The sequence below is a fragment of the Oryzias latipes genome, chromosome 4, assembly GCF_053564925.1.
Source record: "Oryzias latipes strain Hd-rR chromosome 4, Olatipes_Hd-rR_3.1".
Classification (NCBI taxonomy): Eukaryota; Metazoa; Chordata; class Actinopteri; order Beloniformes; family Adrianichthyidae; genus Oryzias; species Oryzias latipes.
Genome location: NC_136240.1, coordinates 8,485,284 through 8,500,567, shown reverse-complemented (window position 1 = coordinate 8,500,567; position 15,284 = coordinate 8,485,284). Strand labels below are relative to the sequence as shown.

The window sequence follows — 15,284 nt, the reverse complement described above, 5'->3', positions numbered from 1 at the left end:
TGTTGCTCTGCTCTTTGTAACTTTTATTATTATGATGATCATTATTAAAATTGTCAAACATCTCTGTGTCATTTGTGCGGCGATGCCCATCTGCTGTTGGCACATGACCAGGTGTGCATGTGTGAGTGTGTGTGTGTGGGGGGGCGTTGCCCAGGGCAACAGAGGGCAAGGGGAAGGAGGGAGGGATGGATGGATGTGATCCGTGAAGGCCTCCAGGTTTATTCATCTTTTCATCCTTGCATCTCTTTGTGTGTTTGTTTGTGTGTAAGACAGACGCTACCACACTGTGCCAAGTGGGTCATCTGCTTTCTTATCTCTGCGGCATTGTGTGCAAGTGCGTGTGTGTGTTCACAGTGAGCTTCAACCTTTTACCTACAGTAGCAGCTTTTGTGACACGCTGGCACAGAAAGTGTGCTTTTTTTGTTGTTTGTGAAGTCTGTGGCAGTGCCAAGTAACCCCCCACCCCCCACACAAAAACACACACACAAATAGGTTGTGAGCTGCCTAAAGAGGCCAACAAAGTGGAGCAGACACCGCAGTCTCTTACACATTTTAATGTAAAAAGTTTTTTAACTTTTCAATAGAGAATATGTTATGGTGAACCTGTACTTTTTAACTTGGCTCTAATCAGTATTTTCCTGAGTATATGTTGTAGTTTCATATCATAGTTTGGCCAGTGGTGTGACTTGTACTCTGGACAATATGGAACTAGAAAAACTGCCCTTCTTGTAAAAAAGCCTGTGGTGATTCTGACCGTTTAAACACCAAAACTTAGAAGCTATAATGTCTAAAAAACCCTCAAACTACTTGGAGTCAATCACAGACAACTATTGAACTAATGTTAAAATCAAAAGCAAGAGTTAAAACGGTAAAGGTTTGATTGCTTAAAAATGGTTTAGAACTAATGGATAAACTGAAATAACAATTCAAACTGTAGATATGAATCTCTTGAGGGATTGAAGGGTTAGATACAAGAAAGGTTAAACAGCTTCTGTTTTGTCCCGGCAGGCTTCTTCCACATTCCATCTATTGTTTTTAAAATGAATCCTTTAAGATTCTCACAAAGACTACATTACTTAATGTACACGTCACACAATTAATACAATTAAAACCTCCATCTAGACCTTTATGCTTAACAGAAACACTTTTGGAATTTATGTCATAACAGGAAGTGACGATAAACACTACACAGAGCACAGAACTCTCCAAAATAAAACAGGAAGTTTTTAAAGAAAGAAATCTTATAAAGGAACCGGGGCACACACTATACACACACTGCTCCAAACACAAGTTATGCACTGAGACACACGACAGATGTCACACTGTTTCAGTATAGTTAGCTACATGCTCACATGCTTGGAACACACAACCTGCAAAGACTGTGTGAGCTGCTTTAATAGGATATTGATCGACAGAGATTCGATTGGCCCGCCAATGAATTGTGTAATGGCTACACAACATCAAGGTCATTTACTGTAGTGAGTGAGAGCATGTGTTTCTGTGGTGTGTGTTCATGAGACTGTGTGTGTTCATATTAGAATGCATGTGTGAATGTGTGAGTCATTCAGCATGTGTGAGATTGAGCTCAATCATGTGTGTGTGTGTAAAGGGAGTTAGTGCGTATTGTGTGTGTGTAAAGGGAATTTGGGTGTTTTGTGTCAGTGTAAAGGGAGTTTGTGTGTTGTGTGTAAAGGAAGTTTGGGTGTGTCATTGTGTTTGTAAATGGAGTTTGGGTGTGTTATGTGTGTGTAAAGGCAGTTTGGGTGTGTCATTGTGTGTGTAAAGGGAGTTTGGGTGTGTCATTGTGTGTGTGTAAAGGGAGTTTGGGTGTGTTATGTGTGTGTAAAGGGAGTTTGGGTGTGTCAGTGTAAATGGAGCTTGTGTGTGTTGTTGTTGTGTGTGTAAAGGGAGTTAGAGCTTGTCAGTGTGTGTGTGGAATTTTTTTGTAGAACTAGTGTGTGTTTTTGTGTTAAGCAGAAAGTCTCCACCTGGACTCAGGTGGGAATCGCTCAGGTGAGCAGTAAAGCAGCTGTAGAGGACGACACACAAACAGCAAACCCTGAAGGATCGACATTTTCTGCAGCAACAAGTATCCAACTGAATAGAAGAGCTGTGATGTGCAGCTCAGAGGTGAGCCTAAACACACCTGAAGATAAATCAGTCCAGCTGTCCTGTGTTCACACTGTCCAGTATTCAAACTGGATTCAGGCTTTGTTCTTGCCTTTATGTTCAGCCTAATTGCTGCAGAATGAGCTGCTGAAGCTTCACACACACACAAAAGAAAAAGATAAACACACACAAGCAAAGACACTTACACACATTCCTGCACTTTAATCCATAAGTGATTCTTCCAGAGATGCATTGCTGCAAATCTGCTGACCAACACAACGTGCAGACACACATACACACACGCATAAAATGAAAGTGTGTTTGGAGCAAGTTTGTGTGTAAATGTGTATCAGTAGCTCGGCAAGCCCCCCCCCTCCACTCCACAGTTTGATGCAAACCATTTTTAGCTGGTGGTTGAGGGGGGCGGAGCAAACTCCGACTAAAGAGCCTATCCTACCTCCAGTTTTATGTCACCGTGCAGAATATGCGACAACAGTGTACAAGTGTCCATGCATCAGACTTTGCAGCGCCGTGAGGTCACTTCCTGCTCTGCTTAGCGTGACTCAAAACAGTGTTGGTGTGTGGTGCTTTTGCAAGTTGGTGGCTCTGTCCAACAAGGAGTTAAATTAGAACAACAATAATGTCTTGCGTGGGAAAAGTTCCAAAATTCCGGACACTTTTGTAAAGAAAAGTCACTTTTAAACTATCACTATCAAAACGGAGAGAGACAACGTCGGCTCAAAGTCTGTAAGCTGCCTAGCAACCGTAGCGTCTCTAACTGTTAATTGTCACCTGGACGACGTGTCTGTTAGCAGCCGGACACACAGAGATGGCACTGACGTCATCGCCCTGCTTCCCCGCTGGAAATGCTTATTCGAATTGAATAATGTGACAATGTTCGCAGGGTGGATGTTAAAATGAAAATGGAACCCCCTCTTTGCATTTTCATTTTAATTATGACACAGAAAAAGCGGTTTTTGAGTAGAAATGAAAAAGCATTTTGAAGTATAGATTTTTCATTTTAATTTTGAGTCATTTGATGCAGCTACATTTTGAAAATGAAAAAGCATTTCAGGTTTTTACTTTTATTTTTAATTATGCAACAGAATCGCTTCCGTAGGGTGGGTCTTTGATGACTAAAAAGGCACTGTAACTTAAGAGCAGAATGAGCTTTATGTTGATAAACTAAAAAATAATTGGGTATTAGGAATAAGTGACAGGTCTCTTTTTTTAATGCTCCTGAATTGGTATCTTAAAGAGCAAAGATGTAATTTGGTCATTTGATGTAGTTTAAGTTACTCTGGCAACTAACCAGCTGTGTTTCCTTTCACTGTGACATCACTTCCTGCTAACCACATGAGTGTAAATACAGAAAACAAGGTTAAAAAAGACAAAATTATTCTTAAAAATTGACTCGTCAGTTCAACTTTTGCAAATTTGAACAAAATCCCCCAATTTTTTTCAGTTCAAAGAAATAAGGCAAAGAAGTTGAGTTTTTATCTCAGCTTTAGTTTTCATTCCATCCATCTGAATGTCCTCGTTTGTGACTCAGCAAATTACACAAGCGCGGTGGTGGTGGTGGTGGGGGGTCTATCCACCATAAAGCAACTGGTTTTAACATGGACCAAGTTATATTTTGGAGTGGTGAGCGTGCACGTGTGAAGGTGAACAGGAGGCTGTGGTCGATGCGCTTTGATCAGAGCTTTGTGTGTGTGCACACACGCGTGTCTGTGCTGACAGGCACTTTACCTCTCCTATTGTTAGCGATGGGCGATCGACAGACTCATATAGATCCACTCTGTCACTATCTCTCTCCTGCATGTCGGCACTTTTTAAAGGTCATGCTCGCTCTTGCTCACTTGTTCATCTTTGCTGTGTCGCTCGCCCGCCTTTCTGCACAGTGATGTTTCCAGGTTATTACAGGAGCTCACAAGGAGGCAGCTGATGATGATGATGAAGACGTTACTCTACTGTGGCTGATGAAGTTTGATGTGCCAGCACTATGGGGTACGATCACTGTCAAAATGAAATGTATGCTTATAGACAGAGTTGTGCACACTTTTGAAAAAAAAATGAAAACAACAGGTTTTCTGTTTGATAGTTAGTGTCACAGGTATTTAACAAAGTGCGCATATTTACTGATTAAGACTGATTAAGAGAATGTCAGAAATAAAAGACGTCTCGGCATCGATGAACAATAAGGCACTGACAAGTGATATGTTCTATAAATTACTTTAAAATTGTCATATTTTGGCATTATTTTTTTATTTTTTATGTAGATCATTAGTACAGTGGCCCTGAAGTGTAAATTATATTAACAAATCACTCAACGAAAAAGAATTTTAAAGATCACAATGAAAATTTGAAAAGGACGACAAATGATAAAAACAGCATTACATTTTAGAAAACAAAACAAAATTTCAGAAACCAAAATGTAAAAAAACCCCAAGACAAATGGTTTCCGTAAAAAAGAAAAAAAATTTGGAAAATAAAAATAATTTCCAGAAATCAAACCAACTGGTAAAAACTGGACTACTGTTAGGCGAGGAAGGAGTGTTGGTAGGAAGAGCGAGAAGAGAAAAGTCATGAGTGTTGGACTAGGAGTAGAGACTTTGAATGTTGGAACTATGACTGGAAAGGTAAAGAGGTAGTTGACTTGATGCAGAGGAGGAAGGTAGACATACTGTGTATCCAGGAGACCAGGTGGAAAGGTAGCCAGGCTAAAAGCTTAGGAGCAGGGTTCAAGTTGTTCAGTCATGAGATGGGAGAGGGAGTTATCTTGAAGGAGGAGTTTGTAGGGAGTGTGATAGAAAAGTGATGTTAAGCACTGTTGGTGGGTATGCCCCACAGGTAAGATGTGAGCTGGAGGAGAAGGAGACGCTCTGATTGGACCTTGATGAAGTGATGATGAGTATCACCAGAAGTGAGAGAGTTGTGCTTTTTCAATGGACATGTTGGTGCAAGGAAACAGAGGTGATGAGGAGGTGATGGGCAAGGTTGGTATCCAGGAGAGGAACGTAGATGGACAGATGGAAAAAAAGGTGGAAATGGCTTTAGTAAATACATACCTGGAGAGGAGGCAAGAACATAGGGTGACCTATAAGAGTGGAGGTAGACGCACACAGATATACAACAAATCTTGTGTAGACTGTGTAATCTGAAGGAGATCAGTGACTGCAAAGTAGTAGTGAGTGAGAGTGTTTCCAGACAGCATAGTATGGTGGTGTGTAGGATGACTCTGGTGATAAAGGAGAAGAAGAAAGAAAGGCAGAGAAGAGGACAAACTGGTGGAAGCTGACAAAGAAGAAACGCTATATGACTTTTTAATAAGCAGTTGAAACAAGCTCTGGGTGGTCAGGAGCTACTCCCAGATGACTGGATAACTACAGCCAATGTGATCATGGAGACAGGTAGAAGTGTACTTGGTGGGTCATTAGGGAAGACAATTGATAAGGAGGCTTTGTGGTGGAAGGAGGAGGTGCAGGTGTGTTTATGGAGTTAGAGGCTAGCTAAGAAGTAGTGGGACACTGAGAGGACTGAGGAGAGTAGACAGGAGTACAGGGATATACAGAGTAAAGTGAAAATATAGGAGTCAAAGGCCAAACAAGGGGCTTATGATGACTTGCATGCTAGGTTGGGTGGTAAAGAGGGAGAGACTGACCTATACAGAGTAGCAAGACACAGAGACCGAGCTGGGAAGGATGTGCAGCAGGATAGGGTGATGGTAATGTATCGACAGATGTCGGTAGTGTAATGGAAAGACAGAAAGAACACTTTGAAGAGTTGATGAATTAAGAAATGAGAAAGAACAAAGAATAGAAAAGGTGACTGTTGTGGAGCAGGAAGTAACGAAGATTAGTAAGAGTGAAGTGAGGGGGGAGTTTAAGAGGATGAAGAGTGGAAATGCATTTGGTCCAGATGATATATCGTGGAGGTTTGGAAGTATTTAGGAGAGATGGCTGTAGACTTTTTGACTGGTTTCTCAACAGGATCTTAGGTGGGGAGAAGATGCCTGAGGAATGGAAAAGTGTGGTGCCCAGTTTTAAGGAGTTAGGGAGGTGTGCAGATTTGTAGCAACTACAGAGGAAAAAAGCTGATGATCCATAAAATGAAGGTAGGAGAAAGAGTAGCTAAAGCTAGACTAAAAGCAGATAGTGAAGATTTGTATCGGTGCAGGACATGTACGAGGGCTGTAAGACAGTGGTGATCTGTGCTGTAGGGGTGACAGAGGAGTTTAAGGAGGAGGTGGGATTACATCAGGGATCAGCTCTGAGCCCCTTCCTGCTTGCAATGGTGATGGACAGGCTGGTTAGACAGGAATCACCATGGACTATGAAGTTTGAGGATGATATTGTGATTTGTAGCGAGAGCAGGGAACAGGTGGAGGAGAAGTTATAAAAGGTGGAGGTTTGTCTTTGAAAGGAGAGGAATGAAAGTTAGCCGCAACAAGACGGCCTACATGTGTGTGAATGAGAGGGACCCAAGTGGAAGAGTGAGGTTACAGGGAGAAGAGTTACAGAAGGTGGATGATTTGAAGTACCGTATTTTCCGGACTATAAGTCGCACTTTTTTTCATAGTTTGGCAAGGGGTGCGACTTATACTCCGCAGCGACTTATATTAGAACTAAATTGAAATAAATACATTGTTAACCCTCCTGTTATGTTCATTTGTGAGGAACAGAGATGATGTTCCTGGGTCAATTTGATGTATGAGGTATGTTAAGTGTTAAGAGGATGTTAAGTGACTCAGAGAATCAGCAAACTTTTTTTACAGTAAGATCTTGAAGGCTAAGAACACAATATTCTATTTTCCAATGATTTCATAGATTCAGAAATGCAATAAAAATGAAAACTGTTTCTACAAATACAGGATGAAAACAGAGTATTAGTTAGCCAATGATGCTTCATGAAAAGAATAAATAAATAAGTTTGAGAAAAAATTACTGTGAAATTATTAGATAAACAGTCTGCTTTGATTGTGTCATATAAGGTTGTGAAAGTTAAAATGCGACTTATAGTCCAGTGCGACTTATCTGTGTTTTTTTCTACTTTATAATGCATTTTTGGGCTGGTGCGACTTATACTCCGGTGCGACTTATAGTCCGGAAAATACGGTATCTATGGTCAACAGTCCAGAGTAATGGAGATTGTGGAAAAGAAGTGAAGAAGTGAGTGCAGGCAGGTTGGAATGGGTGGAGAAAAGTGTCAGGTGTGATAGAAGAGTGTCAGCTCAAATGAAAGGAAAGGTGTACAAATCTGTGGTGAGACCAGCCATGTTGTTCGGTCTAAAGACAGTGGCACTGAAGAAAAGACAGGAAGCAGAGCTGAAGGAAGCTAAGCTGAAGATGCGAAGGTTCTCTTTGGGAATGACCAGGATGGATAGGATCAGGAATGAGGACATTAGAGGGACAGCAAATGTTAGAGGGTTTGGAGATAAAGTCAGAGAGGCCAGACTGAGATGTTCAGACATGTCCAGAGGAGAGACGGTGAATCTATTGGTAGAAAGATGCTAAGTTTAGAGCTGCCAGGCAAGAGTCTAGAAGACCAAAGGAGAGGTTTATGGATGCAGTGAATGAAGACATGAAGGTAGCTGGTGTTGGAGGAGAGGATGCAGAAGACAGCGCTAGACGAAGGAAGCTGATTTGCTGTGGCGACCCCTTAAAGCGGGGCAACCACTGATTGCCTCAGTGGAGACCCCTAATCCGCCAAAAAGGAAAAGACGAAAACGACATTTTAAAAAACAGAACACAATGAAAAACCAGAAAAGACAGGTGATATGAGACATTGATGATTGGATGATCGTGTTTGTCCATCATTGTAACCGAAAGTTATGAAGTGATACTTGATTTCATCATCCAAATGTCCCACAGAACAGAACTTACCTCATCTGGTTTCTTAATGTGTTTTGTTTTTTAACATTTTATTTTGTTTTCTGGAAATAATTCTGTTTTCCAATATGTTTTTTTTTTCTTACATTGTGATTTCTGGTATTTTGTTTTGTTTTCTAAAATGCAATACAGTTTTTTGTAACTATTTGTTTTGTTTTCTTAACTGTCATTGTGATCTTTAAAATGTTTTAATGCCAAGTGATTTGTTATTGCGATGTCACAGCAATTAGTCACCAACCATCACGTCGCAGCAGTGAGGTCATAAAAAAAGACAGACTCATGTAGTGTAGTTAAATGAACAATAACATAATACAGTAATACAATTACACCAAATTTAGAGCTGTGCAGATAAAGATAAAACAAAACAAGCTTACCATATGTTAGCAAAAGATTTCTGGAGAAGAAATAAAGTTGGATATTTTGATCTTAGTGGCCTGACTTTTTTAAACTGGCGCCACAGTAAGCTGCCAGTTACTGTAGCTTACTCGTTTTTGTGTTTTTATTTTATTAATCTCTAATTCAACCTTTTCTTTGACGGACAAAGACTTTTCTCTTTTGTACGTAATAAGTGTGGTGGCACGTCTGCTACTCCTTTGTGGACTATTTTCCAATACTTCTGGGTCACAAACTGTCTGCGGCTGCATTGTAATTTAAACATGATCAGCTGTTGTCGCTTGGCAACAACAAAATAGCGACGGAAAGCGCTGCTTCACTCCCTTTAACTAGAGTTATGGTAACCAAAAAATATCGTCCCAGTGGAATCAATAAAGTTCAGTTCTATTCCATTTTAATTAAATAAATGAGCCTCAGTATGCACACACACTTTGCTGAATCACTGTTTTGTGACTTGATATATTTATGCCGTGATGTATTTTTGACAGTAATGTAATCAGTAATGTAATAATGTATTCAGAACAAAGACTAATCATTTTCACAACAGAAATTTAAATGTAAAACTAAATGTTTTCATATTTTTTTGAAAAGCACAAAGTATTATTTGTGAACAACTTTGTCTGTGATCTGTGAACATTTTATTTTGGCAGTTATCTTACCCCATAGAGGACCGCCACAAGGCCAACAACTCATCCAACAAGACAAAACCACACAAAACCATTCTGAAAAAACACACTAATCCTCAGAAAAAGATTCAAAACTACAAAAAACTATTATAATTGCACAAACACACACATCACGTACTAACAAAAGGTATACAAGCCCACCAAAACACAACACAATATGTTCAGACACCGAAAGAACGTTGGCACCGTGGTTCTTCCACCTGGCAATGAGGAGGAGGAGAGAAGATGAAGAGCAAAGACTCACTCTGAGAGACTCGCACGAGCTCAGCCACGGTGAACACTCCAGGGGTGACGAAGCTGTCCTGAAAGCCCAGGTGACCTGAGGAAGAGGAGGGAGCAGTGAAGAGGCGATACAGTAACACAACAGCCTTTTTGCTTGTGATGTGCACTTCCTTCACAAAGTCTACAGGAATGTTCAAGACTGGACCTTTAAAAAAAGATCCATGAATTCTTTATAATGAACTTTTTCACTGTTTCTAAATTTTTATTTTCACTTTGTTTTAATTTCTAAACTCTTCAGAAGAAGCAGAGGATGTGATCAGGATACACAACCAGCTGTGTGTATGTGTAGAATAAACAGTTGTGTACTTCTCACCATTCTCTGGCTGCTCCTTGATGTCTGATTCGCTGGCTTGGTTTGGGCTTTCTGGTTGACCGGATTCTGGAGAGACAACAGGAAAACAACCATGAGGACCGGTCCAACAACAGTAACAATCGACACAAATACACAACAAAAATCTTTTTCCAACAACAGTAACAATCGACACAAATACACAACAAAAATCTTTTTGCTTTCTGGTTGGAAGGTGAGTTCAGTGACATTTGGTGAGTTTTCAACATCCACATAGAAAACAGTTTGAGTTTTGTATTTTTGTCATAAAGAGACGAAGAAAAAGCGCAGCACATCTGAAGTCACAAGAACAGCCAAACACTAGTTAGTGTCCGCCTGTATGCTGTCATGGAACGTGCGTGTGTTGTGATGGAGACACAAAGATCTAAAGCGGACAAGAGAATACTCCGTTCTGTTGCTCTGATATGTTCTCAGCAAAGTTATGTCTTCTAGTTACTTTGCTATGTTGTAAGACATTACTAATGAATTTAAAACTATATTTTCCTTGTTACATATAGTGTAACCTGTGTGTTACAACAGACCAGAGATCCTCACATGTCCCTTTTCACAAGATTAAGCAACAAGTCAGGTCCATGTGAAAGTGAAGAGCAATTAAGTCAGAGTCTCTGGTTCTAACTTAACAACAGACCATCTGGTCAAAATCGAATTGTTCAAAACAGCAAAACACCAGGGAAGACGAAAACATATAACAATCCCTTTTTTTTTCCTCCTGCTTGTGTTCACTTCAAGCTTTTTATTTATTCATTACAAATGAGCCAGATTTCTTGTAAGGCTTGAGAGACTTAACTCTTTTGTTTTGGCGGTGCTGATAAGTGTATCTGAAACTGTTTATTCAAAGAGCCAATATCTGTCTTGTTTTTGCAGTGTAGTAATTTCATTTGGGTTTGCTTATTTGTTTTAGTCTGTCTAAGACTCAACAGGTTCTGTTTTTTTTTCACAGGAGAAAGTTCAAAATGTGTATTTGTGTGGACTAAACTGAATAAAACTGAGGGTCTTTCTTCCTGTGCTTTCATTTAAAACAAATAAAGTCCAGTATTAATTAACTCTAATTTCTCATTTTAGATTTTATGTTGAAAAGACAATTCATTAAAACGAATATAGAAGTAATGTGTTATCATGCAGAGTAAAGCACCAGACAACTTTAAATGACATTAAAAAGTAATCTGTGCTGTATTACAGTTTGGCAGGACGCTGCACAGCAGTCAGAGCAGCTGCGTGTGTGTTTGTAAGTGAATGAGGATGCGTAGCGGCCTTATTGATCAGCATACCGCAGCTCTCCGGTTACACCTGGATTCTCACACACAGCAGACTGACCGGCTTCTGCACGCGCTCAGTGAGCCGGCGAAGCATCAGGACGACATCGTCAGCAGCAGACTGAGCAACTGTCTGTGGACGAGGAGGCACCTTCAACAGCGAGCGTTGCAGCAGTGAGCCACACTTCCTGTCAGACTGAACGAATCTACCCTTTGATTCCTTCCAGGGAGACGGTCTCTGTGCGGTTTCAGCACAGAACGCTGATGTGAACTCGAGGAAAGTTTCTGTCCTTTCTGTCTAAATCATTTTTACAAACGTATCATTTTCACCACAAAGATGCTGCAACTTTCAGGAAACTTTCTCATGTCTGAAGTGACTTATGGGATTTGTTTCTCATTAGCAACACATTTTTCCTGAAAAAACACATGAAAGTTGAAGAGTTTGAAAATCCCCTGGAGGTGGAGTTTAAGTGCAAGATGCTCCATCAGCTGAAACGAGTGTAAGGCATTGGTCACATGCACCCGTACGAGGGTTGACCCGCACAGTGATGCTGATCTTTGGGTTGTTTGGGTCCGTGGAGGCAGCGGCTGCATCTTTAAGGTGCAGTTTCCCTGAAGCTCATTATGAAAAAGGAAAATACCATTGTTGTGTGTGTGCTAAATGTATCGTGAAGTATTTGTAGGGTTAATGTAAAATTGTGTGAGGGGCACCTACATGTCTCACACTTTTCGCCCACAGACAACGGCCTAATACATCTGAGTAAAACATTAGAAAATACTACAAAGTATATCTATTCAGTTCAAAGCGGGGAAAAACTATGCAACAGCTATTGGATGTCAACATCTAATAACTAATTATGCTAAACTTGACAATGAAAAGGGACTTGTCAAACAAAGTCACTTTATTTTACATATCTAGTTTGTAAATGTACAAACCAGAGTGGGTAGTACCAAGTTATATTTACTCAAGATGCATTCTCTTTAGTTATAAAAGTGGTTCCTCTGAGAGCAGTTTTACCACGACTTCCCAGTTTTCTGCTGCCCTGGATGTTGCTCGTTGTTGCGTTTGGACAGATAGGGTGCTGGTGGTGATGGGGCTGTGTGTGTGTGTGTGTGTGTGTGTGTGAGGAAAAAAGACGCCTGAAAGTTTGTGCGTTTGTGTCCTTCCTGTTTTCTGATCTGCAGCAACGTGCAGAGAAATCCTTGAAGGATGCACGAAAACGCAGTTCCCAGCATGCATCTCTGCCCCCACAAATGAATTAGCGGCTTCAGAGGAATCGATCTGCCCCCTGAAGATAAAATACAAGGCGAGGAAGAAATATTACCCATCAGCCCCTGCAGCAAGGTACTATGACTCAGGACTGCGACGTGCAGCAGCTGAAGAACCCGTGAAGCTCCGGGTCATTTCCACGGTTGGAACGGTGCGCCTGCACATCCCCACCACATGGCTGTGTGCTTCAATTAAAGTTTGCTCCTTTGACAGACCCCCTCCGCCCCCCGCCCAGGCTGGGACAAAGTGCAGCATTTATCAGTGTTATTCAGCATGCTGCTCACTCAGTCTTTTTGCTTCAGCAGCTTAAAACAAAGAGCATCAGGCTGAAACCACAGCAACCACGGGGGCGGGGGTTCCTGCCAATGTGTTGGAGGGGCACTTTCACACACTGTCCCCCCCCCCAATGCCCCCACTCCCACAACCCAGCCGTCAGCAGGTTAATTAAATATGCAAATGAGTCGTGGGAGCAGACCGTACTGTCTGCACCCACCCATCACCCCCCACAGCTGAAACCTCATGTGAGCACGAGACCCCCGTCCTGAAAGACAACCCAGACACCACTTCCAGGAGTCCTTCTGCTCCTCCTTCAGAATAAGAGTCTTTTGTTTACACTCAGACTTGTTTACAACAACACAACGTGACAAAGCCCATCTGTCCACCGCTTTTTGTCATAAAGGAAAGTTTCACAGACTCTTCCTCCTTGTTCTCTCGTCTTCCTCCACTGTGGTGGAAAATTGGTCCCTGAAGGAGACGAGCGTCTCATCCTAACAGACAGCAGAGATCTCCTCCACCAACACCACATGAATTGGATGGGCCGCGTGTGGTCACGTGTGTTACCATGACTTTACCTTTACAGCCTGTACAGTTTGCTGTCAATCAGAAGGTTTTGTCATTTAAGGTGAATGGTTGAGCGTCAAAAAGGACAAGCTACAGACTGACACATGCAGGTTTACCTTAACACCAACATTCAGCTTTATTGATTGCTTCAATTGCGTGTCAATCACATTTTTGGCTCAAAGCCACCTTTGATCTGGCGGGATTTACCAAAAATATAAAAGGACCCTCGGTTGGTGGTAAAACGGAAAGAAAACAAAGAAAAAGAAAAAACATTTAACTGTTCTTCTATATGAGACCATTTTTGATAATCAGATGAACAAAAGACTCGTCGCTTAAGCTTGTTGTTAAACTGCTGAACCAAAATGGATCGGCTTGCCTGAAAGCAAGCAGCAGGAAAACCAGAGAGTCTTAAAGCCTGGAAGCTTTTTTAACCAAAAACTACTGAACAAAATCCCAGCGACCAATGGAGCATCGGATCCTGTAAATCATGTTTTGAGCTAAAAACTGGGTCTTCGTCATCACTGATAACGGCAGGAACGGAAACTTTTTGACACATTTCTTGACAAATGCTTCATATTTGATAAACTTGATGTAAGCACAACAATAAAGAAAAAAAAGGGGATGGAACGAGAGTTCAGTGCTGTTTCCTCTCAGGCCCGTTTTTCTGTTGCATCACGTTTTTGTAAAAGAGATCATAAGGTGCATTGTTAATTCAATTAAGTATAATTTGAATTTTTATATCTACACCAAACCTTTTTGTGGGTATAACAAGTCTTCCGACAAAGAGATTTAAACTGAATATAGGTTAAATGTGAGGCTTTCATCAATAAACCGGCAGGCAGGGAGTAAAATTAAAACAAACCAAAACTCATCATTTTATCAGCTCCCACCTTCTCTGTTGAAGAGCGAGAGACCTGCCAAACACACAGATAGAGAGAAAGAGCTGGCGTTTATATTTGTTACTGGAAGGAAGCTCCCCACCCGCACGCCAAGCTCTGAGTAATAAAACCAAACGCACCCCAGCCCTCTGCATTGATCTGATTCAGCTTTTAATCAAATGAGAGACGAATGAACTCGGTTTCAGAAAGACCACAAATCAACTGCAGCACAAACACACAGAAACAGGAGGCTCTGCCCTACAGCAGCTTCACACAGCGGAGACAGGAGGATGGCTCAAGTGCTTGAGTCCCTCAGGAAGGGCCAGCTTCTATTCACCACCTGGGCCCAACAGAACAGCACCACCTCCAAGAGCTGCTTCACCTGCAGAGGCTGCTCACTCTGTAGGAACTGCCTCACCTCTACCTGCAGAAGCTGGTAAAGGGTCTGCCTCCCCTTCAGGAGCTGCTTCACCTGCAGAGGCTGCTCACTCTGGAGAACCTCCACATGTTCTGGGTTGTAGCAGTTGTTTTAAGATTAGGATTAGGGGGTGGAGCTTTTCACCGCATGACTCGCCCCCAGAGGAGTCTGCCTTTAGTGCATGATCACCCCACGGCCAGCACACCAGTGCTGCGTTGTTGTATTTGCAAACACGTCATCTGATGTTTTCATGATGTTGTAACATCCTCTCTGTTTGCATTTAACATAATATCCTTTTTTTAAATAACACTTATAGTTTTTCTTTGTAAAATAATGGAATAATATGGTTGACAGATTTTTATTTTAATCTACCAACTAACTTGGCTGGTGAGTCAAAAAAAGAGATTTTTGGTCTCTGAGGTTGTGACTTCAAACTTGGGGCATCAAACCAAAGGCAGGCAAATCCCAAATCGGTCTGCCGAGTCCGTTCTAGTATTTTTCTTTATGCGAGTATCAAGCTAGCGGTAGCTCACAAAACATCTGCTGCAACATTTGGTAAATATTTGGACAGCTTGTCTTCAGTTGAACTTTGTTTTAGGGCCAATTTCCAAAGGAGATGTTAAATTAAAATAGTTTTTGTTAAATATATTCCATCATTTGTAATTCTTGTAAAAGCAGAGAGAAAAAAATCGAATTTGGAACGAAATCCTGAAATCAGAGATTTTATTTTTTGGCCACGTCGCTCTACGTCAAAATGAAGACTAACAAGCTGCTACGTGTCTCAACTGATCGACGTGACGACCATCACGTCCATTCTGACAATATTCATCGCCTCGCCCCCACCCATCAGAGCCCCACCGAGCTCTAACACTGTTTTTGCTGTTTCACTTGCGTCTGATGATGCTAAAATTAGACGAG

The 15,284-nt window shown here is 41.4% G+C and overlaps 1 protein-coding gene across 16 annotated transcripts in view; it reads right to left on the bottom strand.

Annotated features, from left to right (window-relative positions):
• The window catches only part of nfia (nuclear factor I/A), a 123,829-nt gene that overhangs the window by 32,731 nt on the left and 75,814 nt on the right, over positions 1–15,284 (bottom strand). For all 16 annotated transcript variants that reach the window (XM_023954066.2, XM_078945710.1, XM_023954067.2 and 13 more), the window contains exons 3-4: positions 9,672–9,737; positions 9,321–9,395 (exon numbers count right to left, since the gene is read on the bottom strand). In XM_023954066.2, coding sequence (XP_023809834.1) covers positions 9,321–9,395; positions 9,672–9,737 — 141 coding nt within the window. The remainder of the gene's footprint in view (positions 1–9,320; positions 9,396–9,671; positions 9,738–15,284) is intronic.